This window comes from Acanthaster planci, linkage group LG09 (assembly GCF_054643075.1).
Source record: "Acanthaster planci isolate LZ-2023a linkage group LG09, COTS_SCS, whole genome shotgun sequence".
In the NCBI taxonomy this organism is placed as follows: domain Eukaryota; kingdom Metazoa; phylum Echinodermata; class Asteroidea; order Valvatida; family Acanthasteridae; genus Acanthaster; species Acanthaster planci.
The window spans coordinates 17,422,433-17,447,107 of record NC_141785.1 but is presented as its reverse complement, the minus strand read 5'-3'; the positions used below and the strand labels follow the sequence as shown (position 1 = coordinate 17,447,107).

Here is a 24,675-nt window from a genome sequence, read left to right as displayed (position 1 = left end):
AAGGTAAGGGAAGGAAACCTTCATCTCCCAGAAGACTCCAAAGTGGTGATGGAATTATTCTTCGCACGGCCACCATTCCGGGAAATCGCCCACAGAATGTCCGGTGTCATGCTGTGGCGTGTATCAAGTCATTTAACCAATCAGCCGGACGGTGTCAAAAGTGATGAGATGCGAACATGGGAACATCGCCTTCAATTTTCAGAATCAATTTCTGTTTATTTCTTCGAGTCCTGAACTAGACGGACCAAACTTGGGATGTACATGTATTTAGTTGTCTGGTTCACTACACTAGGTATCTCCGGAGTGAAACAGGCAAGAAAATGTGACAAGGGCTAGGGGAAATTAAAAATGTTAAGTGTAAAGGAAAGTACCAGTCAAAAGAAACACTTCCTCTTTTTAATACGAAATTCTGATATAGGGAGTGTTAAGGAGATTTTGATCGCAGCTAGTTAAATACATAGGTTTTCCTGGCCAATATCGGAAAATGCGCTGTTTAATTGGTAAAATAAAAATTCAAGTTGTTGTAGATTTTGAAAAAGACTTAAAACCTGGTTTCAATTTTGCAACACGAGCATTCGACATCGTTTTGCATCCTTCAAATAAACGAGTATGCATTACGTTTTATTTAGGCGTTTACAAATACATGATTAGGATTTCGATTTGACGTTTTCTTTGCCAATTGTAACCAATTCGCAATCTTATTCACTGAAAATCTGTCTTTTACGCTAAACCTTCGGTATTGAGTATTCATTTCCATTTGCTGTAATTCAAATTCACCAAATTTGCTTTTGATTAGAAATATACAGGGTTACAGCAATCATGACACCACTTTGATAATGGATGAAATGTTACTCATGAAGACTTATAGTGTGTTTATTATCAAACTGTACACCAATTATCTTCCCGCTCAGCCATTGCAAGAAGGCCATGTGTGAACATTTCTGTGCTTGTGGCAAAAACGTAACACGAAAAGGAACGGTTACCTTAGCATCGGTGTTTGTATAGGATTTGTACAATAGTCGGCAAGTTTTAAAAACAACATGAACGGTCTATTTCAGTCATGAATATTCCCACATTTAACCATTCAACTAAACACTTTTAAGAATATAACTTCTGTTAGTACGCATTTTGACCAGCCATACCTTAGATAACACTTCGCGCGAAATTGCCTGCACATTTTGCGAAATAGAGTGAGTTCAAATCACGATGAATGCAGGACTGCATAGGTAAATTGGCTTTCGCGCAAAGATGAATGTCAACATTCTAAACCAGTGCAATATCGAGAAATTGAACGCTGACTTTGTACGAAAGAATGCACCCTCACTGAAATAGAATTTATATTTGTTAAATAGAAACAGAGATTTCGATGTTCATTCCACTTCGCTCAAAAATGAATGCTGCCATTACTTATTCATTTACACATTTTCCGAAATTGGCCGGGAAAACCTATATTAGCATGATATACTGGCCCAATTTCCACTCTATAGAAAAACACGTAAATGTACAAGTACCCCTCACATTCAAAGCGAAATCACCCGTGGCTGATTAGTAGTATCGTGAACTAGTATTCACAACGAACTGCGTCGAGCGTCGCCTATTCGACATACGACGTATCTAAACACAATACGAAGGCATCCTTGTGAGGTGTCGGTTTGTCTTGTCGTCACTTCCGCTCCGCTATTGTAAAAGGTCCATAATTATACCGAGTCTATACAGAGTAGACGCTATACAGTCGTGCCTTCGTATCGTCATGTCCAGGCGAGGGGAGGGGGCTGCGACGGAAAAGGATGAAACATGCATCTCCTTATTAGACTGGAAAGGACGACGATTGAACGTACGACCCACGACAAGACGTCACTTAAAAAGCAATGAAGAGGGGGCCACTGGACGGCAATAGAGAGCGACAAAAGGATCCGTCGTGCCGTCATGTGCATGGTCTCGTTCTGCGTTGAATAAGAAACACGGCGTGTCGTCAATGGACAAACGTTTCAACCACAAGGGTTATAGGATTGTTTGCCGAGAGCTAGTTACATGGTATTCGCTATTTTAGCTATCTCGTGCACGGCCAAAGAACAACCAAAGCATGATACCCGTAGCAACCAAAGAACTATACACATGATGTGCAAATGCCTACCGGCGAGGGCGTTGGATGCATAGAGCTATATATGAAAACACTATAACTCCATGGTTTGATGTCACTTACATTCTGAAGCGCTAGCGCAACGGAGCTGGGTTCAAACATCTAGTTTAAAGAAGTGCTCGTGAATTTTTAACAAATTCCTCATTCAAATAGATGTACAAGTATTTTATATGTAGTTAGGTCAAATTAATCAGTCATCGCTTAAATCAGGCAGAATCTGTTGGAGAGGTGTTATAAAGCAGATATCGATTATTACTTTATCTCGTGTTGCAGTTAAAGTAGCCTCCCGAGATGATTACGTCTTGGACCATCACATACGTGAAACCAAAGATACATGTATAAGAAACATTCTTCAGCTATGCGTGGGACTCACGGGAGCGCACAGTAGCATGACGCGCATGATGTCAATTGATGGTGTTAAGAATACAGCACTGTTTTCAACAACGGCAGGTAATTTTCGGGACGAGTGGGAACATTGCCTATTTTGCCCCAGGGTCTTTAAATATTTTGTGGCCTGTTTTTCTTTGAATTGGAACCCAAGATCGGGCAGGTCAGAAGTGGCAGAAAAAAAGGGTTCCCTAATGAAATCTCACCTGTAGTTCGGAGTGAATCGAGGACGTTAAACGAGAGGGGCAAAAGGTACTGTCCGATGACGTCAGTAGAAAAAAAATCCCTGCATTGCACAGGGTGTAATTCAGCTGTGCAAGAACCGAGAAAATTCACAGAAACTTACACACATTTTCTGATCACCAGGAAATAAAACAGTGCTTCTTGCAACAGTCTTAGGGGAATCGGTTCTATATGTAGTAACATTTTTTAAAGTAATTGGTCGCTGTCTTTCTTGGGGTCGTTCTTATCGTTGGCGTCCACAACCGACACGCTACCCGCCGTATCCGTAGACAGGGTTCACTACCACAAGGCAAGGACCTCGCTCCATGCTCACACTATAGACACAGGCATCATTTCAAAATTCCTATTGGTTGACCAAAAGACAGGGCCATCCGACCGATAACAGTGGCTTGTGTCGAGTAAATAATGGAGGGGGTGTTGCTCCACTGAAACAACACAGCCTTGGAAGAAATGCAACTAAAAAGGCATTTATCAGTTAGAATTAGCCACTTGAGAACTCTCAACCTGATAGCCAACCGATAATAAATGTAATAAATTTTTCCGACCGATACCGGGTAGGTGTCTGTCCGACACCTACCCGATAAGAATTTTGAAATGGTGCCATACATAAAATTGCAATTTAGACGATCGTACTCGGAGTTTGCTGCCACCCACAGTTCGAAAGAGTACAGTAGGAAGCACGATTCACGTAGTCTCTCCTCAACTATGTGCTGTGGGAAAAAGGGGGGGGGGTGTAGTGATTCTTCTCCTCTTATCCAGCCTGGGCCGATGATTGACAACATTGTGGTTTGTGCGACAGTTACAGCAGACAGTTGCACACACAATCCAACAGGCACGTTCAATTTCATCGGGGAGGTTTTGCCCACGAAAAATCATATTTTTCATTGAATTTTCACCAACTTATTTTATTTTATAAGCAGTCTTCACTCTGTGCTGTACGGAGTTTGTGAGAAATCAACTCTCCACAGTTGTCCCGTAATTATATTAATCTCTTTGGTTTGTTTCTCGAAGGATCTTGACCAGCTGAATAATGATGCTAAAGTGGATAATATTGTTTTGCGGGGTATAGGGGTTTTTCACGTGACGTAACATGACGGGTAAAGGCATTTCAGGAAGCGTGCGCATGCATTTTTTAATCTGTGTAGTTTCCAGTATGCCAGGAAGTTGAAAAACTTTGAAGGCGCGTGCGTTTCCGCGCACATTCGCGTAAATTGAACGCTAACGTGATGACTGAAAATTTTCTGTCCGGTTCATACACGTGCACGCACGACTGAATGCAAACTTCCATTGGATGTGCGTTAATGTCTTGTTCCATGGTACTATGTAGCTCAGGGTCCACCCCAAAAGTACATTCCCGTAAAAGTAAATTGCCTAGATCTGCACGCGCGTGCTCACATCAAGCAAAAAAGAACCGTTGTGTCTGCCGCCACCAAGCGTCTCAAAGTCTGCCATTATTAGTGGGTTGACCGATAAATTTTTGAGAAATTCTCACACAAAGCAGACCAACCCTAAAACGAAGGAATTTTAACTGCCCGGAAAGTAGCCTTTTTGAAAATGCATCTCTCTGCATTACGACTGAATAGTGCCACTTTTGTACCCGACTGCATCCAACTTACTCAGAATTGGAAGCCCTGATTCCGGGCCTGAGGTTGAGTCTCATGACGCTCTAGTATGGAATATTTTGAGTGTATAACTAATATGAATGAACTCGACGGACATATTTATGGCCTATTTGTTTGGGTGCACCCCTCAACCTCGACCCCACGGGCTGCGTGCGCGTTAGCTCTTTGTACAGTGGGCGTGGTTTAAACTGAAGTGACGTCACACTTACGAACCGGATAGTACCTGGTTTTTTACCTGCTTCATCATTTTCTACAAAACCTACTTTCATTGAGTCAAGAGGAGGGGCAGCCCTTATCAGCAATGCACGGCGCTACCGGCACGATAGCGGCCCCAGTATGTTGGTTGGCAATTACGTTTCCCCTTTCCGGCTCCGTACACGAACACATTTCCACAGCACAAGCTAATCGTGACAACGCGCAGCTGGTGTGACTTTCGCACCAACAGAGTACCAGACCATGGAGGGAGATACGTACCAGCCACACCTTGTTGCCTCTTGGGGGAATGGCCCAAAAGGTCTTGAGAGTGGCGTCCGTCCCGGTCTATCTGTTTGGGCTTGTATATCTACACAAATTAGGGCCACATTTTGTGTCGCATTTAGCGGGTTGCTGCATATCATGGTTTGTTAAGGGGAAAATCAATTTCGGGCGGGTGTGAGTACAGACGAATTTGTGAAAAGAATGATCCTCCTTAATGCAGGGCAGTGATGAAAAAGAAAGTGAACTTTGAATGCTTTATTTTACTTCCCTACTAAACTCCAAAAGCTTGGTGACTTTAATGGGGACCATTTCATCTAATCAATGGAATGTAAGTCTGCTACTGCTATAATGACAAATTATGAAACTTCATGAATCCTAAAATTGTGCAACATCGTTTTTGGTGCCAGAAAGGTCAACGCAGATAGCGACAGCAGTCGGTAAACTTTAAAAAAATATTGGAAACAGACATTTATGTCTTTTAGAATTTAACACCATATTATACACTTTCGTGGTCAGTGTGGTCAGTTATACTAACGATGACGTACCTTGCTAAGCTGCTTTATTAACATTTTTCTCAGTAACAACAACCTTTTTTTTAAAGTAGCTGTCGAATTTCCTGCAAAATTCAAGCGTTAACGCTGCATGGTGTGTTATTTAAGTGTGCACAACGTCTGTCGAAGTAGAAGACAACATTAATGGTACATCCTCTCGTCACCTCCTATTTTATATTAATCGTCCCAACTTTTGTGCCACCATGGTGATATTGTGCTCGTTTTTTTGTCTTTTCTTCCGTAGTGGTTCTCTTTGTGGTAACCAACAGTTTTGTGCAAGCCAATGAGCAGGATTGTAACGAATGGAGGCATTACATAACCAATGCAGACCGTTTCCGAGAGGAGCTGAAAGAAAAATTGGACATACTCAAAGACAATTTGACGGCTCTTGTGCTTGAATTGAACGATGAACACTGGCATGTGAGTATGTACACACAAATAGGTCCAGATTATCCAATAGGAACTGTAGCAACAGTTGCGGACGTCCTGCAAATAATGCCGGTACTTGGGTGTGCCATGAAATGAACATAGTTTTTAAAAGGTTTCGGTATTTTCTGTGAATATTAAATGTTAGGAATGCTTCAATCCAATCGATTACAAAATTTAGTACAACTTAATAGCGTGAACTGCAGGACTCCAGTGCTGGCTGGCACTATAACATTATGGTTGTGGTGTTAGGCTTACGGACGAAAATCACGCAATACAGAGTCACGAAACGCTTGTTCCTGATGTGAAAAACGCCGTAACTGCGTTGGCACTGCACTAGAACGCATATTCTTAAGCTCTAAGCGCGCTTGTATTATTTGGCGAGTTAAAACATCCTATGAGCCCAAAGCCCAACCTCGTTCCCATGGGCACAATCTTGCCACGCCTTGTTTGTTCCCGCCATGCCTTACGCACGCAGCCCATGAGGTCGAGGTTGCCCAAAGTCGGACCAAGAGAGGACGCAATTCGCTTCGAACGCAACAAAAAGGCTTTTTTTTTAATCACCGCAGAAGCGCACTTTATAATGGAGATCGATGGCGCGTTTGACAGGGAGCACGCTGAGTACGCGTAACCAATTTATTCCTAAATGTATGCTTTTTGCGTACACTCAGAACGCATGCAAGAACCCGCTTGGAAAACTTACAACCACCTATATATTGACAAGTATATAATATAAAATCAGTGCTCTGAAACATGTGATTGTCCATATTCTGATCACGGTGCTACGCAGCCCTTCCAAATTACAACCACCTGTCTTTCGGGAACAAAGCGTGCGTGGGTCTGGGTCTGGATGCGCTGAGTAGCTGCGCGTGCGTTGCTGTTCTCGAATAGCCTCGTACTGGGAATACGCTGTTGGAATATCGAACTGGCTCATTCTCCTCAACCTCGACAACGTGGGCTGCGCGCACGTTCCTTCACTAGCCTGTGGTCGTGTAGAATACCAAAATTGCGGTGACTGGCTATTCAGAATGAATATAATTATATAAATTTAAAGTCAATCGCGCGGATATTTCGAAAGCTGCACGCACGCGCCCACGTATTCTTTTGCACGTCATGCACGCATAAATGTGCGTTGCGCAAAAACACACTGACTAAAGTCCTAATTAAAATACCCCAAATGTGTGATTTCTAAATGGTCCTTTCCATAATATGCAAATTAGACAGGCGCATGCGTGCCGCTACTACCACTGGTTAGCAAGCGCGGACGTTAACACTGTCGGCAGTGTAGAGCTGCTATAATCATAACCTGGTGCGTTGAACGTCAATCAAAACCGTATTACAACCCTTGTCCGATACTTCAGCACGCTTTTCGCGAAATTAAGTGACGTTTTCAGTGTCCTGAGGTTAGAAAGTAACAATTCCTTGTCTGCCAAGTTTGGCACTCATGTCAAACTATACTAGTACAGAAACGGCGTGTATGTGCTCATAGTTGCGCGCGCATGGAGATTTGTATTGTTGCGTCATAGATTTGAGCAACTTTGCCAACCAGTGATAGTAATGCGATGCGCCTGCCTTATTTGCATATTTCATGGGGAAGGCCCATTATCCGCCCCGAGCTGAAGTGCAGCCCCAATCGGCGAAAGAAAGACAGCTGGTTACAAGTGGGATCCTGCACGCGTTCTGCGTGTGCGCAAAGACCATACATGCTGGAATTAGGTACTCGTACACGTACCTGCATAACTTGCGTACCTCATGGCGTGTCTGTGTGGTGATACCCAAAAAAGCTTGCCCTCTTTTGTAATATAAAATCAGTGCTCTGAGATATGTGATTGCCGAGCTTTCGGTAACTGAGTACCTTTCTCAGGGCAAGAACTGAATCTGCTTGCCCTGAAGAAGGTACTCAGTTACCGAAAGCTCGGCAATCACACATTTCAGAGCACTGATTTGATATTATATTCTTGTCGTTATTCTGATGACGGTGCTACACAGTCTTCCATATTCATATACCCTCTTTTGTTCCGCTCGGAGTGGATAGCAGTACCAGGGGTTAGATCGCGCAAGGCATGGTGGGCACCAAAATGGCGAGGCAAGATCGTACCCATAGGAACGAGGTTGCCTAGTAACGGCTACTTTGGCGGGAAATGCGTTTCACTGGTTCACAAAGATGTTACACTCCCCACCAACATGGTTCTTTTCAACCGATGAAGGGGTGCTTCTTAATCAAAGACGCATCCAACTCTCTAGGCGTTTTACAGCGTCATTCTAAAACTCCCCAGACAAATTGACCCGGGATTCAATCGACGTGTAAAAAAGGACACTTTTCCTGTACAGTTTGAGGATTTAGTATTTTCTGGGAGAAGACTAAATTGGACAACTGGACCCACGGATTTTCAGACCACGACACATCCACACTTTTTGCAGTGACAGTCGACTGCAACCTTTGATTACAGTGTGTACTGATACAGTCATTTGCAAAAAGTTTGAGATCACCTGAAATTTTATTGGTTTTTCTGTCACGGGACCGACTTTACATTGTCTCAATGAATGATTACTTAACATGTTTTACAGTGGTGCGTAACATCGGCGTAGCGCTATATACCCGTTTGAATGAATTTGTTTCCAAAGGCAGCATGTCTTGTATGACATTGTCCGTAAGGATGCATGGGTTAAAAAAAACGGTCTAAGTAATGAGAAATAAAGAAGGGTACATTAGATATTAAACTAACATTTCAAATCATGGAAATGTAGTCAAATAGCTGTTTAACCAAGATGCTAAGTTTACACATATTAAAATTAAATATAAGTTGCCATGATTGATTGGTTTAAGTTTGGTTTTTCTTCAGGTGAGTCATCTTGTATGAGTGGTCCTAAACTTTTGCAAATGACTGTACAATAGGCATGTTACCGATATTGAAATTATATTGTTGCTTGAACTTCCATTACGGCGATGCTGCCTTTTTAAATTAACAAATTGGGAAGATTATAGAGTGAACATGAATTATATCGTACCACACTCCATGTGTCAAGATGGCAGTCTTTTCAAGAAATAACCTGCACTCTGAAACCTCCCGGATCAGATTGACCAAGACTTGGGTCCCATTCGGCGTGACCCTTTCCGTCTCAATTATGACCCGGAAAGGGTCAAATACGACCTAAAAGTGGGTCATTTTTGACCCAGAAAAAGGGTCAAAAATCTGACCCGGGAGTTTTTAGAGTGTGTCTTTTCAACAAAAGAGTCGAAAACCCAGACTGCAGGACGTCGTCGTGATATGCCGCATGGTGTTCCCATTTTGACAAACGCAAAGCCGAAACTGAAATGAAATGGCACCTTCAATTCTAAAGCGGTGTCCCGCCGCGGGCCAAAATCTGTTCTGCAATCACATTTGCTAAACTCCTTAAGAGAAGGCTTTAGCTCTAAAGGTGGGCAATCTTACCAAAGAGAATTCCCTGACGTAGCTAGTTGTTATGACGGAGAACTTCTCTGAAATCGGAGCTTTTCTTTGTGCAAATTTAAATAAGTGCACATCAGCTCTGTTAAGTTTATTGGCAGTCAAATGAGCGATCAGTGCGTGACAGGAAAATGTGTGTTGGCACCCAGAGTTGATACAGTGATAACAATAATTAATCCATAGTAGTTGTGAATAATATAGGTTTTCCTGTAAATGTTTAAAACGTTTTTCGTTCAAATTCATAAAAGATTGAGGTAAAATACGTCTTGAGGAAAATCAAAACCGGAACGCAGACATTCAACAGTGAACTTAGATACTGATCAATTTAAATGATCAGTGATTGATCTTTCTCAACATTTATCCATTCGATTTCGTTGGATTTTGATATCATTCGTCTCTATTGATAGATCATATAAGGACTGAATTAGTCTTTGTTCGATCGATTTTAAGAATATTACTATTACAATATTGCGCCTCAAAGAGTTTGCAACGCATTTTAATGATCACAAGGCGCGAAATCTGTCGACCCAATGCACGTTTGAAAAGGTCGACAGATTCCGCGCAAACGGTGATTGGTCAATGCGTTGCAAACTCTTGGAGGCGCACTATTGTGAATCAACCGTATTTCATCAAATGGTGAGGAATGCACAGACGTACTTGGCACGGTGCATTGCAATCAAAGATATTGAAGATTTAACAACCTACCACATAAACATGAAGAACTGAATCAATTGCTTGTGCAAGATGTGAAAATATATCTACGTTTTGGTTTTCGTAACATAGGCCTACTTATTTCTGGCATGAAATGAAACGTATGTACAATTTATTGGCCTGTGTATACACCTTATCAGTTGTTGGTGCATAAAGTGGTTACAGAACTGAATGGGCACGCAAATATAAACGGAAAAAGAAATTTTGATCAAGGTAAAAAAAAATTGAAGTACCGGTATGCAACCATGTCACAAATTTGAATGAAATAATAAAAATAATAATTTATTCATTTATAAAGCGCAATTTTCATAAAAATATGTTCAAATGCACTGTACATTAAAAAATAAGTATAAAATGCATCAGGAAAATACGCGTAACAGCGGTTTAAAACACTAGATAGAGCATACATCTAAAACAAATGATAAAATTGAGCATATTAAATTTGACATCAAACAATAACGTCTGTAATAACGTGTACCAAATAAGACGAGGAGACAAGAAGACAATTGCCGATCAAATCTACCCTAACCTGCCACCCAATTTCCAATACCCAACACACCATACCCAGCTCTAATCATGAAAATGGTGTCCAAAAGCCTCTTAAAACAAATGAGTCTTTAATATAGATTTGAAGACACCCACACTATTTGCTCTACGAATATTATTTAACAGAGGAACATTCCAAAGTTTAGTAGCCGCAACGGAAAAAAGGATATCAGTACCGCTGATCGCAAAATGCCGAAATTGTTTCGTCTGTCGTACGTTTAGCAATAAGTGCGGACAATGAAATGGTATTGTCTTTCGCGAGAAAGTTTGGTGAATGTATGAAAATATTTTTTAAACAAGTGCAAGAAGGAGCGACCAGACAAAATTACACAGGCCTACGGGAATCTAATTAAGAGACGATTTAGAAGTTAAACGTGTAAGAATTTAAATGACAAAAGTTTAACGATGTGTGGGAAGACCTTTATACTATAACTGATATTGCCTGTGAATGTTCCCCTCAGCCTCACCTCGATCTTCCGTTTCGTTCGTATTCACATGAAATGTGATACATGTAATGCCTATTTCATAACTATGATGCTAACATTTAAAATTTTAAAAAGTCTTGTTTTTATGCACTGAGCCGAGCGGAATTGATTGTGTAATTATAGGTAGATAACACATGCAAGCAAAACTTTTCCTACGAATCATTACTTTGCGTGTGCAAAAGTTATAACAATTAACCCTTTACCAGTACGCAGAGCAAGCCCTGTGGTTCCACCACTGGAACGAAGTTGATTAATCTCGGACTACAAAGCACCTTGGAAGTCATGGTTGAAGTAATAACTAACGCGCCATCCTTAGAGGCACGGAATAATATAGGTTTTCCCAGCCGAATTGTCATCTTCATGGTCAAATTCATTATTGTTCATTCGTATTCCAACGATTTTTTCCAGCTGGTTGCTTCCATATTTCTTTTTCATACGGTAGATCCTTCGAATTCTTTTACAGGCGTGCAATGGTGCACAAATTCAACTTAGAATTAATTTTGTTCAATTGAACAGTGCATAACCGTCATTCGATTTAGCGCTGGGTGACTGGAATGAGAAATTCATCCCGAAGTTTAATTTGGTTTTCATCTATGGGAAATCATGTTTGCATTTTAAGCCATCGAATCGAGATGGCAAATTCAGATGTGTATAGAACAGAAAGGGAGGTTACAAATAGAAAACACGCTAGAATTATACATATGTCCCACGTATTGACTTGAGTGTATATTTTTATACATCTCAAACAAATTACACATCCAGAATACAGTACGTTTGCTCCAATACTGATTGCCCGTTTAATCAAAATGCAGATTTGAAACTCTCCCTGGACCTTCATCACGAATGCCCAAAGAAAAATCCTTCAGATGCATTTTACTGATTTGTACTTTTTTATTTATACACATTTAAGAAACAAAATCTCTCACCGTATATACTAAGACTTTTCGGATTCTCTTCCAATGACTTATTTTCTTTTTTGTCACATTAAAATAACGTGTTTGCTTTCATGCTTATTTTATTTTCCCATCCTTTTAAGACATTTTCGCACTTTGTTAATTTTGTGTGACATAAATTATTTTACTTCGCTGTTATTCATTCTTTTCATAACAATTCAAACAGAAACAATATACGAATTAGCAAATTAGCACAGACACATTGGTTTATCGTTATATAGAGAGATCTCTACTCGTGAGCCAAACGTTTCCTTTCATGAAAAATTTTGCATAAATTAGTCACACAGAGAAAAAAAGAATTAGAAGATATGTTTGCCGATTCACGCAAATGACGAAGATGAACGCCAAAACACATACAGCGGGAGTGTCCGCGCAAATTTGAATGCTTTTTGAGTGTTTTTCCAAATTGAATGCTGACCCTTCACTTTTTGAATGACAACATTGTGCAATCACATGCTCTAAGAATGAAATCGAATGCTCAGTTTTGCTCTTTGAATAGTGATCCAGATCATAAACCTATTTCGTACTAATTTGAATGAAACTGTCGCAAATTCGTGTGTGAAGGTAATGAATTCGGCTGAGAAAACCTATGCTTGAATGCCTGCAGGATAGGAGTGTCGAGAACGCAGTCGTGTTTTAATTTATTTTTGTTATAATTAGGCTATTATTAAGGCGCCTTTCCATATGCGCGTCAGCACTTGCGCCCAGCGTTATATCATGTTAAGAGCTGATTTTTGTGTCCATGAAAACGAAACGCACGGACGCATTATGTACGCAGCGCATCCAAAAACGTACATATGGAAAGGCACCTTAACAAAACTACCCGGGGATACACCTTGTGCTTTCTATTGGTTTTACAGCCAGTCTTGGGAGAAGACTAGTCTGAACGCCTCATGGAAGCTCCCCGTGTTGAAATGTCCGACTTGACATCCCTTTTCGTGCTTTGCCAAAGGGCGCCCTCTCTTGTTCCCGCGTGGGCGGATATTACGTTCTCCTTCAGTCTGACACCAGACCCAATGATTCCAATTAGACCCTTCCAAAAAAATTCTGATTTACGTGCGCATGTGCATAAATGGCACGTTGAGGCAAAAAGCTTGGGCAGCCCCATTGAAAATGTACAGGGGCAGAAATTTCAACGTCATTTTCTCTCAGCTTCTGCCCTTTTTTACTTTTGTCTTCGGAAAACTCTCTGAAATCAGTCCAGCTAGTACTTTCCGGTGTGAGAGGCAGCAAAATCAAAACTTGAAAAATTTCGTTCGTTTGAAATGCACGAGGGCGAAAGAAATCAGTAGGGTTCTGTTCTGTGTGAGCTATAAAAGAAATTGTGCGATAGTTTGGGGTGCCATCCACCATTTTCGTACGTGGCGAAACAAACGTTTCAGTACGTCTCAAGAGTTTGCAAGTCGTTGAGCAATCACACTGTTCAAAATCTGTCGACCGTCCGAAACGTCCATTCAGTCGACAGATTTCGCGCACTGTGAACGCTTTGCAAACTCTTGCAGCCGCACTATTGTGAATCACCCGTATCATTGGACGTGGTCGGAAAGGAACCTCGTTAATTTCCCTTGACCTCGTGTGCTTTGGGAGACAGCAAAGATTTTTTAAAAAATTTTATTTAGTGTAAAATCCTTGTAGACCAGAAAGTAATAGCTATAAAAATCTTAGAGGGTTTTCCGAAGACGGAAGTGAAAAGAACTGCAGAGGCTGAGAGAAGATGACGTTGAAATTTGTGCCCCTGTATTCTTCAAAGTGACGCTCAAGCTTTTTTGCCTCCACATGCCATTTATGCGCATGCGCACGCAAATTAGAAATTATTAGTTGAAGGGTCTATGCTCGTCGAATCAAAGGTTCTCTTCGCTCTGAACATGCTCCGACGTAACGAACAACGTTTTTCTGGGTTGGGATCGTAAGAACACGCCACACTAGCTGAATGTGGTTTTAGCTGTCTCTACAGGCCCAAAGAATGAGTTACGTGGCTTCATAAAAACTATAGGACTTAACGTTGGCGGTGGATGCAAGACGATAGCAGCATTACTGCCGAGTCTCTCTAATTTGTTTTGTTACCAATGACCCGCAACCTTTCAGTGTGTCCGAATGCGGCAGAAAGTTAGGCCGTGTCCGAATAACTTGGTTGTGGCCTGAAATTGCGCACGAGTCAACAGTAGTGGCGCTGGACGCGGCCAGTTCCCATAGAGTCGCGTGTAATTTTAAACCACAGCCAAGTAATTCGGATGCGGCCTTACAATGTACACATTGATCAAAATGGTGCAGACGCAATTAAGCGTGTCTTGGGGCAATCATTCACGTTCCTATTGTCCTCTCTTGTTCTTTTTTGGAAGGCCTCTAATATGTTTTGAACACGTTTGGCAATCGTGGACGTATCGGGAATCATGGACGGTCATTAATTCTTTTGTTTAACGTCCATGATTGTTTTTCAACATCAGTGCACGCACGCAGCTGTACAACGGTGGCCAATCTGCCAATACTGCCGTTTCTTATCCGTGAATTTTCACCTGGCTGGCTGGATTTAACACAGACTAGTGAAAAGTGTACACAAACGTTATTTTATTCAAATACACAAAGTAGTCCCCAAATAAGTTTCTTGCACTCGTTTTGAAATTAACTTACAGGGTGTGACTTCCAGCAGGCAAGATGAACTCCGACAACAGTTGCAATTGCCTTCCACGTTGCCGAGTGAGGAATGCAATTCGGTAAGTTGGTTCAAATTGGCCAGTTCACTAATAAATTCTATAATTAATGTGCACATGCGCATAAATGGCAAGTGGTGAAAAGGCTTGAGTGGCCCATTGAAAATGTACAGGGGCCACAGGGGCACAAATTTAGACTTCATTTTCTCTCAGCTTTTGCACTTTTTTCACTTTTGTCTTCGGAAAACCCTCTAAAACCATTGTAGCTATTACAATTAAATTAATTTTAAAAAAACAGTCTTTGTTTTCTCCCCGAGTGCACGTGGTCAAAAGAAATTAACAGGGCTCCCTACCGACCATGTCCCATTAAATAGTTTGTACGTCAGGGTACTATGCACTACTCGTACTTGAATCGCGGGGTACCGTCAGACAGGATTACAATCAAGTTACGTCGTAACCGCCGAGAATGTTGGATGGTACCCAAACGTAGCGCACAATTTATTTTTCAGATCACACGGAAAGGAACCCTACTGATTTCTTTCGACCTCATGCGCTTTGAACGAACGAATTTGTTTTTAAAGTTTTTATTTTGTTCTCCAAAAATTCCCTCTCAAATCAGAAAGTACTATGGGCTACGGGCAAGATATCCCATACGACAAAACACTGTTGCCGTCGGTGTTTAAATTTAATTTGCTTATACAAAAATCTGATCGAAGGAGTTTTTCTTGATTCTGGGCAGAGAGTAAACTTTGAGTGCATACAACGCTTCCTGTTGGTTGGCCGTCGTGCCTTGGATAACATCAGCAACCAATTGAAAGGACGATCCCACGGCATCATAAATTTCGATTATGGTACAGTGCAAAAGACATATCGTCTTATTGAATGCTACGTAAGTCATCTCTTTATAACAATGAGAGGCATTATTTCAATACGGGCGATTCACAATAGTGCGCCACCAAGAGTTTGCAACGCGTTGGCCAATCATAACGCGCGAAATTTGTCGTTGTCGACCTTTTTCAAACGCGCATTGGGTCGACAAATTTCGCGCATTGTGATTGGCCAACACGTTGCAAACTCTTGGTGGCGCACTATTGTGAAACGGCCGTATTATACCCAAAGAAATAGGGAATCCAGTCGCATTCATTATCCATACATAAAAAGTTGCCAGATCGTCCTCAGACTGTTTTACCTCTTGAAATCTTTCACACAAAGCAAAAATTAAATTGTTCAAAGTGGTTGTAATATCTTGCCCCTTTAGGGGTAAAAACATCAGAGAAAAAGTACCCCTGTATTTGAACAACAGGTTTCAAGAGCCAAAGTTACTTGCTTTACTGCCTCGGCTCAATATAGCAATGCCGATTAAATATTTAAGCTTGTTGATCTATCGAGTTTTCTTTTCTCCAAAGCACCAAATACAAATAACGCTAAAACCAAATAAAAACCAAAAACGCTGAATTACATCTCACTTTTTTATTTTGGTTTCTAACCAGCTGGCCGAACCTCATTGGAACAACCAAGATGAGGCAGAAAACCCATGTTCATCGACCGACTACAGCAGGTACTTACTGCCATCGCACGTCTCAACGCAGGACCTACATTACAGCAGGCGCCACGTCTTGCACCATTTCTCCAAAAACCTGAGACGTGTCCAACATAACTTGACGACATGCATAAACCAACTCAGGAAGCGAGATCGGGTCGACTGGCTGAAGAACGAACTGGAGAAGCGAACCCGCGAAATCCTGCTGGATGATGACAAGCAGTACGTGGGTCTGCCAGACGAGACGCCCAAGCGAGCTTGGGCACCTGTTGGGAACGTGTACGTGGCGGTAGCGGAGGACCAGTATAAAGATAACCTTGCAGAGGCCAAGCGCGACCGGAGCGCCTTGTCCGGGCCGGCTCGGGTTGCCGACTCGGATTGGGACTGGGGGGAGCAAGTGTTCGCTCCACGGGAACGGAGATACTCGAAGAAGGATCTCCGACTGGTAGAGCAGCTTCTTTACAGTCCACTCCAAGAACGGAAGAAGCGGATCCCATCGTGGATGGACTACCTATAAGCAGTGGCTGTGACGTCGTCACAATTTTGTTTACAGAAGCTGACGGTTTGTTTCCTTTTAACGCAGCTTTCCCCATTAAACACCGAGGCTGATGTGACATCAATTGAATTATTCGCTGGGCGTTCACTTTTATTTCCTCTTTAAAGCATTTCAATTCGCGCCGCCTGATAACTGACGACTGTTTATCGTTCTAAAAATTCTAAAAACGCGACGAAAACCGTCTGAGAAAACACTTGAAACATTCCGTTCTACACTGACGTTCTAAAATGCATAGCAAGATATTCACTAAATTCTAGGCTTTGTTTGTGGGATACGTCTAATTCTATGCCGTTCCACAAACTTCGCCTTATTCGTGATTAAGTGCATTTGAAGAAGTAGCGTAAAGGTGCTGGAAATTTGGGGATCAGAGCAGAGGGGAATATCATCCATAAACATTTAAAAAGCAGGGGATGGAGTGACACGACATCACTCTGTATCGAGGTCGGTGTTCATGGTATTAATGTACATCTGTAATATGTATTCAGGGCATATTTATGGCTTTTTAATTGCTCTCCATTTTTGAATGATACTGAATACGTTGGAGTAGTTGGAAGTTTGAAAATTCTTCACCATCCACTTTATTTCTTTGCTCGCCTTAAAAAGTGTGGGGGATGATTAAATAGCCCCCCCCCGAAAAAAGGGGAAGGGAATATATACCCCTACCCCCTGCCCCAAGATTACGCCCATGATTGAAAGATGGGCCAAAAGTAAGCCAGAAATTTTTACCATCTACCTGAGCTATGTCTATCGAAGGTTTGCAGGGCTGCCATCTTGCAGGCCAGTGCATTTGTTCCACAGGGTATGAAACAAAGAACTGCCCTGCAAGACAGCCACCACGCAAACCCTCTATTCCCGAGACAAAAGACTTCAGGGATGAAGATTGCAGTGATTAGGCCATTCTTTTTCTTGCACACAGGCACGTTATATCAAGACTGAACAAGATTCTTGTAAATTCTTTCTGGAAATTAAATCAAGGTTTCTTCAAAAGTCCCATGGCAATAGGACCCAAAGGGGCTTGACGAAGCCTAGAGAGAAGACGACGAAAATTAATGTTCATTTTTAGAGGTGGGGGGAAATACCGGAAGGGAGAACCCAGGAAGTCAGAATCGAGTGGAAGGCGAGGAAAGTACCATTTTCCCAACCTGACTCCCCGCACGTAAATGGATGGCATCGCATCAACTGGCTTGGTTGGTGTTTCTTTTCCATTCTTTCATTTTGACAAACTAAACCAAATCATGATGTTATCCCTCCAAATGCAAAAACAGTCTTTTGAACAATGCCTGTCACTTGTATGTGGAATTGCTGTACAAGATTATTGAAACCCATTGCAAAGAGATCAAACCATTACCCGTACATACGTTGCTCCTGATGTGATTTGAATTGCTTCGTATTTCTTTTCTCGACGAAATACACGTACCTTGATTGTTCACTTCACCGCGTCGTTTTAAAGTTAGCTCTATCCCGACTTATCTCAACAAAGATCGTGTACTGTTGACAATTTATCTAAATAAACAAATAGGGCTACATAAAATGGTGCTCTGATGCCGTCAAGGCCATTACAAAGAAAATTATTTCAACAATTAATATTTTTGATACTGTGGTCACTTGACTGTTGCAACCATTTTGTTAGGTTGTAGTAATAGTGAGATGTACTGAATTAGCTTTTTTTTTTTTTTAGAATGCTATAGGCAAACGGTGAAAAGTGAAAGTAATGGAGTGTTGTAATAAGAGTGTGCACTTGTACATGTTGCCTTGTGGGGCGCCGGAATAATGGAAGGTACTCCACAAGGCCAGTTTTGATCCTTGTGGGGTACTAAAGTGGTACTCCACAAGAATTTCACGAAATAAATATTTCAAATTTACTCAAAAAGGAGGAATTTTCAAGTGCCATTCATCCAATTAAAGTGTTTTATATAAGGGACATACGGTCGAAATTTCAACCCAGGAAACTGAACTTGGTTGAAATGGCAGTGATTTGAAATTTTTTCCGTGTTGTGTGGGAGTTTTGTACACGAGAACAAAGGAAATACCCCACAAGCATACATATGTGTGTACGTGTAGGCGTGGCATACTTAGTGTGGACCTCTGCACAAAAGAAGTCCACATGATGGCATTGTGTGTGTGGATGTGTGGTCAGCATTGCCATCTTTGGTGTCAGATTAGCACTGTTCACACTGGATTAACACTCCATCTACACTTTCTGTATTCACGCACTGACATTAATACTCAACTATTCGTTCGAAACAGATACCAACTACATGCATAGCACCGAAGACATCTTCAGTTCATGAACAGGTTGCCCAAAATGATGCTCCAGGTTTGGACAGTTAATTTGTTTGTGGCCAATTTCAAATGGATGGAAGTGGAAGTGTTGAAAGGTGGCCCTCGGCAGTGAAAGTCGGTTGCGCGCATGTAGGTTTGAATCCAACTGCGTCGTCAGGGATTTCAAGGAGTGGCATGATACATACATGTAACATGGCGAAAGCCCGAAGTAGGTTGTACCTGCCAACAAGAGGATCGGTTATAGTCTTTTGTGTAACTATCTGATCCTGTCGGTGATGCAAAATACTGCACTTGCTCAGGGCATTTTGAAAGGCATTTTGAGACAGGTACTGACAAAAAAGTACATTCCAGATTGGGGACGGTGATGATGCGAAGGGTTTGCAGTAAAGATGAGAAACAGGTCACTGCTGCAAAGAGAGGAAGCGAGCGAACGGGGAAAGTGGACTATTGGAAACTGCGAGGGAGAAACGAAGCAAAACAGGTAGTGGAAGATGAGAGATGAGACACGTGTGATGGAATAGGGAAAGGGAGAGCTAACCAAATCTTGAAAATGCCCGTCCTGAAAAATCAAAAAGCGAGGTACACATTACACCACAGTACACACGGGGGCACCTTCCATCTCCAGGATGTTACGCCCACAGGCGAGGTCTATAAAAAACCGGCAGAGGGCCCCCAAAAAGGCATGAACTCCGTCTCTTTGTATCTAAATTCCTAATCAAGAGAAAAAAATGAATGTGTCTTCCATCCCAAGCGTTTGGGAGGGACTCTTTAATAGGGCACAGCAACCCAACCCCCACCCCCGTGCCGTGGTGACGTGGGAAGTAATTAAAAACAGAGAAGAGAACAAAGTACAGGCAATATGGATGAAACAAGGGACATGGTGACTGACATGGTGAGTTGCGTGCATGTAACAGAGGAGTTTGAGAATGGTGAGAACGAAAAGAGACGATGGAAAGAAGTCCACGATTACATCGTGACACTGTAGTTGCTACTGATTTCGCGCACCTATGAAAATAGGAAATGTAAGGAAACATCTATGAGTATGCCCTTGGCTGTTTCAAAGATGCACCCGTCGTCCGTAATACCAGTCGGCGAACAATAAATGCGTGAAACTGAAGAGGAATTTATTGAGACGGGAGGGTAGCAATCTGCTTTTCACGTGCGCACTTGACTTCCTCGTTTAAATGCTGGAAGTTGGAGCTCCGTTTTCTTGAGAATCGCACCCCTGGGGCCAAACCAGCCGACGCCCCAGATTTCATGCCGTGTTATGGAACAGCGTTAATTAATTAACGTGCATGTTCTTATGCATTATCACCGCAACGAAAGCTTTCACGCCCGTGGACGCTCCATTGCAGTAAAATTGTTCATGGCATGGCGAATCCACAGCGAGACTACCAGTATTGAATTCAGCAGAACCATCACTGCTGCAAGTTGGGGGAATCTCATTGAAAAAAATGTACCTTGAAAACGGACCTTTCCGAATGGTCACCAAATTCAATCTTATCAAGCAATTCTGTGGGATTCCACGAAGAGCCAACTTTGTTCTGCGAAACACGCATGTTCTCACAACAGCAATGCCAGCCCTTATGTTCTAAATTTCAACTCGACACATAAAAAGAACGAATCGTTTTGCAGGAATTTCGCTGGGGGTTCAACTTTGTTGAAATTGAGGCCGTGCTCATCCCATTAATGAGCACCAGCAGCAACGTTTACATCTTCACACCGGTAAACAAAAAAGAAACAAACACACTGGGACAGTCATACACTCGTAGGTCCATAGAAATACTAGACCGTTTGATGGTAGAAATGAAAGTGTTTTCATTATTTTTGAAGCAAATTCGTATTTGCCTTCCACGGGTGACGTTTTAACATGTGGAACGTTGTAAACAGCTAACCGCTTGCAAACTGTTCGGCAGTTTTGAATGTGTTATCTTTTAATAATTTGTATTCGTAAAATTCAAAATGATTTGGCGTTTGATGTGCAATAGTTTGGTAGTGAGAAAAATATTCTTACCAATGAAGTCTAACCAAAACATTACATTTTAATGGCATTTTAACGGGTGCTGGATAAATAAACTGTAGACAGGATGTTATTAAAAACTAAATTTCAGCTCCACACGGCGTTAAATATCCAAGTTTAACTCTTCAAGTGGTTTTATAGTAAAATTTTCAGGTCTATGCGATGGTAGATTTTCCGGCCACGGGCAATTCATGTCATAAAGTTCTTTGGTGAATCTTACGTGATATAGTCTTGACCATTTGTACATCTAATTGGAAAACTAGTCTATTGAACATCAATAAAAAAAATAAGTCGCATCGTGACATGTACATGTATTTTAACGAAACTAGAAAGCGATGAAGCAGAGCAAACCGGCTGTTTGTTTCTAAAGACAGAGCAACGTATAGTTCTTGTCAACGTGTTATTCTTTCTTCTGGGATTTGATGATGGAAAAACATCTTGAGTACTTGATATTCAGAACGTGTAAAAATCGTTCATAGACACTTTGTAAACATTGACGTAATTTCGCTTTTACACAAAACTAAGGCCATATAGCACTTTCTTCAAACATAGAGTACATTGTATAAATACTTCGGCTTACAAGCAGATATTTAGAAGAATCTAGTGCGCCTCCAAGAGTTTGCAACGCGTTGGCCAATCACAATGCGCGAAATCTGTGGACCCAATGCGCGTTTGGAATGGGTCGACAGATTTCGTGCGTCGTGATTGGTCAACGCGTTGCAAGCTCTTGGAAGTGCGCTATCCAGATCTTAAGTGACTTCGTCACAATGGCGGACGCACCACGATTTGCAGGCTCTCATGGGACATTCGCTGAAGTTGCGCGTTAACTTCCGGTTCCATGGTTCCATGCAAACGGCGATCAAAGCATGGAACCCTGTGAGCAGTGCACGTGTGCAGTGGGCGTAGTTTAAACTGAAGTGACGTCACTCTTACGAACCGGATTGTGAATCACCCATGAACTATTTCCTGTGTAAATCATTAACTTGAAGGAGCTTTAGGTAAACAGCAAAGCAAACTGCGTATTCTACGTAGCAAGAGAGAGAAGCATGCTAAAACAATGCGGCGTGCTGGAAATCAAGTAGAAACAAAGTCTACTTTGCTTGTCCATTGTAGCCTTAAATGTATATCTGAAGGGTTATTTCCAAAATGAGATATTTGAAAAACATGCATTTTTTCAGAATTATGAAATTTTGAACAGCTTTAGCAGTGTACAATGTGTCCTTATACCTCCTTTTCACTACGTTGACTCATTAAAATTGTGCTTAGTTGTCTAAAAGCTACAGAAACCAAGGCAACTGAGGGAGGCATCAAGTGCTTATCGCATTTTGGAAATAAACAATTCATTTATTACCCATACAAAGCAAACTTTCCAACAGGATACACTTGTTCACATTTTGATTTCTTGCCAGGTGAATTTTTATTTCAAAGATATGCATTGCCGCGTGTTTAACTGATGGAATGGTGCAATATTACCCTTCTATATTTATTGACGAAAGAAGTCATTTGAAAGATTCGTTTTAATTAGAAGAAATGTTTATCAAGTGACCAACAAGGTTACTTCTACATAATACTTCACCATGTGCTGTGTACTATATATTTTACGTACTATATATTACAAATGAAATTCTCTATTAAACTGAGTCGACTTTTATTTCAATAACTGATCCTATTTGTTCAAATGACTATGTGTACAAGTGTTTTGCTTTTTGTGTCTTCAATACAGTATTGCAGTAGCCATCCATATAAATCTCAAGATCACTTTCCTCTACAAAAATCAAAGCCTTAATTAGCCCATAAAGAAAGATGATATTTTACTAATACATCATTTAGTATAGTTACTGACCTTCTTTTCAAACAGCATGTTTGACCGGCAAAAACTCTACATTGATGAAAGTATGAAGATTCACAGTATAAAAATTGCACTCTGAATGGGGTTGGGGTCGAAAAGATGGGGACCTTGATGTTCTGACAGCATATGAGGAGAGGCGGAGTCAGGAAGGGGGGGTTGGCTCCAAACTTGGCCCTTATTTATGCCTAAGACAAGTGCAGCAGTTCTAATTATAGTATCCTTTCATTCTGGGTCATGCACGGCATTGCATCTGTGGCCCCCCCCCCTGCCCACACCATCCCTTCAGCCGGTCTGAATCCAGACGTTATTCACCTGATCATTTTGAAATGAATCCATAAGCAAATGCATTCTTACAGTTTATGGGGGACAAATGGGGGAGGTTCTTCCTGGTCTTTCAGGCTTGACCAGCATCACTTTACATCACCGACTCATGTTAGTTAAATGGAATGAGGACTTAAGTTTCAATAGCCTAAATCATAGGCAAGACAAGTGTATGCATACCTGTATGTACAGGGTATAGAGAGCAATTTGAAGTGAAAGGTAATACATTTCGGGACACTCTTCTGCAGGAATGTTACTCATGAACCTTGTGTGGCTAACAATTAAAAATGCCACTTTCCCCACTGCATCTCCAACTTGAACCTTCACCGCCCCCTCTGATTTATTCAAGACCCCACCCAACCCAATTCCCCTCCTTTGCCCACTTCCAACGTCAGACACTCCCTTCCACCTGATCACACCCAATCAGTTCAGCCGTGGCTTTGTCGGGGACAGCGTAAACTCTCTCACGAGCAACAAGAAGTTTCTCTAAAGAAGCTTCACCTTCCGGTAATATTGAAGCCTGCTCCTTCACAAACTGTGTCACATCTTCGATCCCAACAATCCAGTCTGTCGCAAATGATTTTAAGATCTGATTTCCAAACGAGAGGAACCAAAGAGGAGTTCGTCTTGTGGTATGCAGGTATGATTTCAAGGGACACAAGAAGCCAAAAAGATATATCCCTTCAAACAACAAACCAAAACAAAGCAAACACACAAATAGCAAGAAACCAAAAAATTATAACTCTCATAGGCTTTAGGGTTGAATATTCTTATTGACGAAAGAGTTTGTGGGGTCAAGATGTTGCCAAGCTTGAAGTAATCCAAAACAACTATTATATCTACACAGTTTTGAGTGCCCAGCCTTCAGATGACGGATTCTTTTAAAGCAAATTCCAGGCACATGGGGTGTTTGATGATTTTCAAAGATTTTTTACAGGTTTTGTAATTAACCCTTCCTCCGACCCTACGTCATGTGTACGTTGTTACTGATCCTAAAACATGTATTTAACCAAAAGAGCAGTCTTACCAATCCACCTGGGGGCTAAATCAATCCAAATAACTGAATGGTGAATATATACCCTTCCATTCCATTGAATATTCAACTTTTTCAGATTGGCATGAAAGCAACAACAAAAAAGGTACATTTTCAAAAAAAAGAAGACACACATTCTTAAAGATAAAACTCATTTTTGATTTTGTTGGAATTTGCATTCAGCTGCCTCCATTTTTATTTGTACACTTTGAAACGTGTTTTTCAAGGATGTAATTTAGTGACATACCTGTAGTAGCCTGAACATTTGATTAAAAAAAAAAATTCAAATATTCGGTAATGATTGAATATCACTAAATGTCAATAATCAACACAGCCCTAGTCCAACTAGTGTGGTCAAGTGGGCCACACACACACACATAAATTAAGCAGCGTATATTCCTGATTCTAGAGAAACATGAATCTTTGAATATTTTC

General features: G+C 41.4%; 2 protein-coding genes across 5 annotated transcripts in view; one reads left to right on the top strand and one right to left on the bottom strand.

The window, feature by feature from the left end:
- Positions 1-22,701, top strand: part of LOC110976687 (uncharacterized) — a 39,549-nt gene extending 16,848 nt beyond the window's left edge. Inside the window, exons 2-5 of the mRNA XM_022230178.2 lie at positions 5,665-5,840; positions 14,621-14,701; positions 15,378-15,527; positions 16,129-22,701. Coding sequence (XP_022085870.2) covers positions 5,665-5,840; positions 14,621-14,701; positions 15,378-15,527; positions 16,129-16,695 — 974 coding nt within the window. The 3' untranslated portion in view covers positions 16,696-22,701. The remainder of the gene's footprint in view (positions 1-5,664; positions 5,841-14,620; positions 14,702-15,377; positions 15,528-16,128) is intronic.
- The window catches only part of LOC110976553 (uncharacterized), a 28,601-nt gene that overhangs the window by 1,115 nt on the left and 2,811 nt on the right, over positions 1-24,675 (bottom strand). For 2 of the 4 annotated variants that reach the window (XM_022229919.2, XM_022229920.2), the window contains exon 4: positions 22,430-23,796. The exons of 1 other annotated variant lie outside the window; for it this stretch is intronic. In XM_022229919.2, coding sequence (XP_022085611.2) covers positions 23,599-23,796 — 198 coding nt within the window. In that variant the 3' untranslated portion in view covers positions 22,430-23,598. Of the gene's footprint in view, positions 1-22,429; positions 23,889-24,675 lie in introns of those variants that run through there. One more of the 4 variants, XM_022229921.2, reaches the window with a different exon arrangement.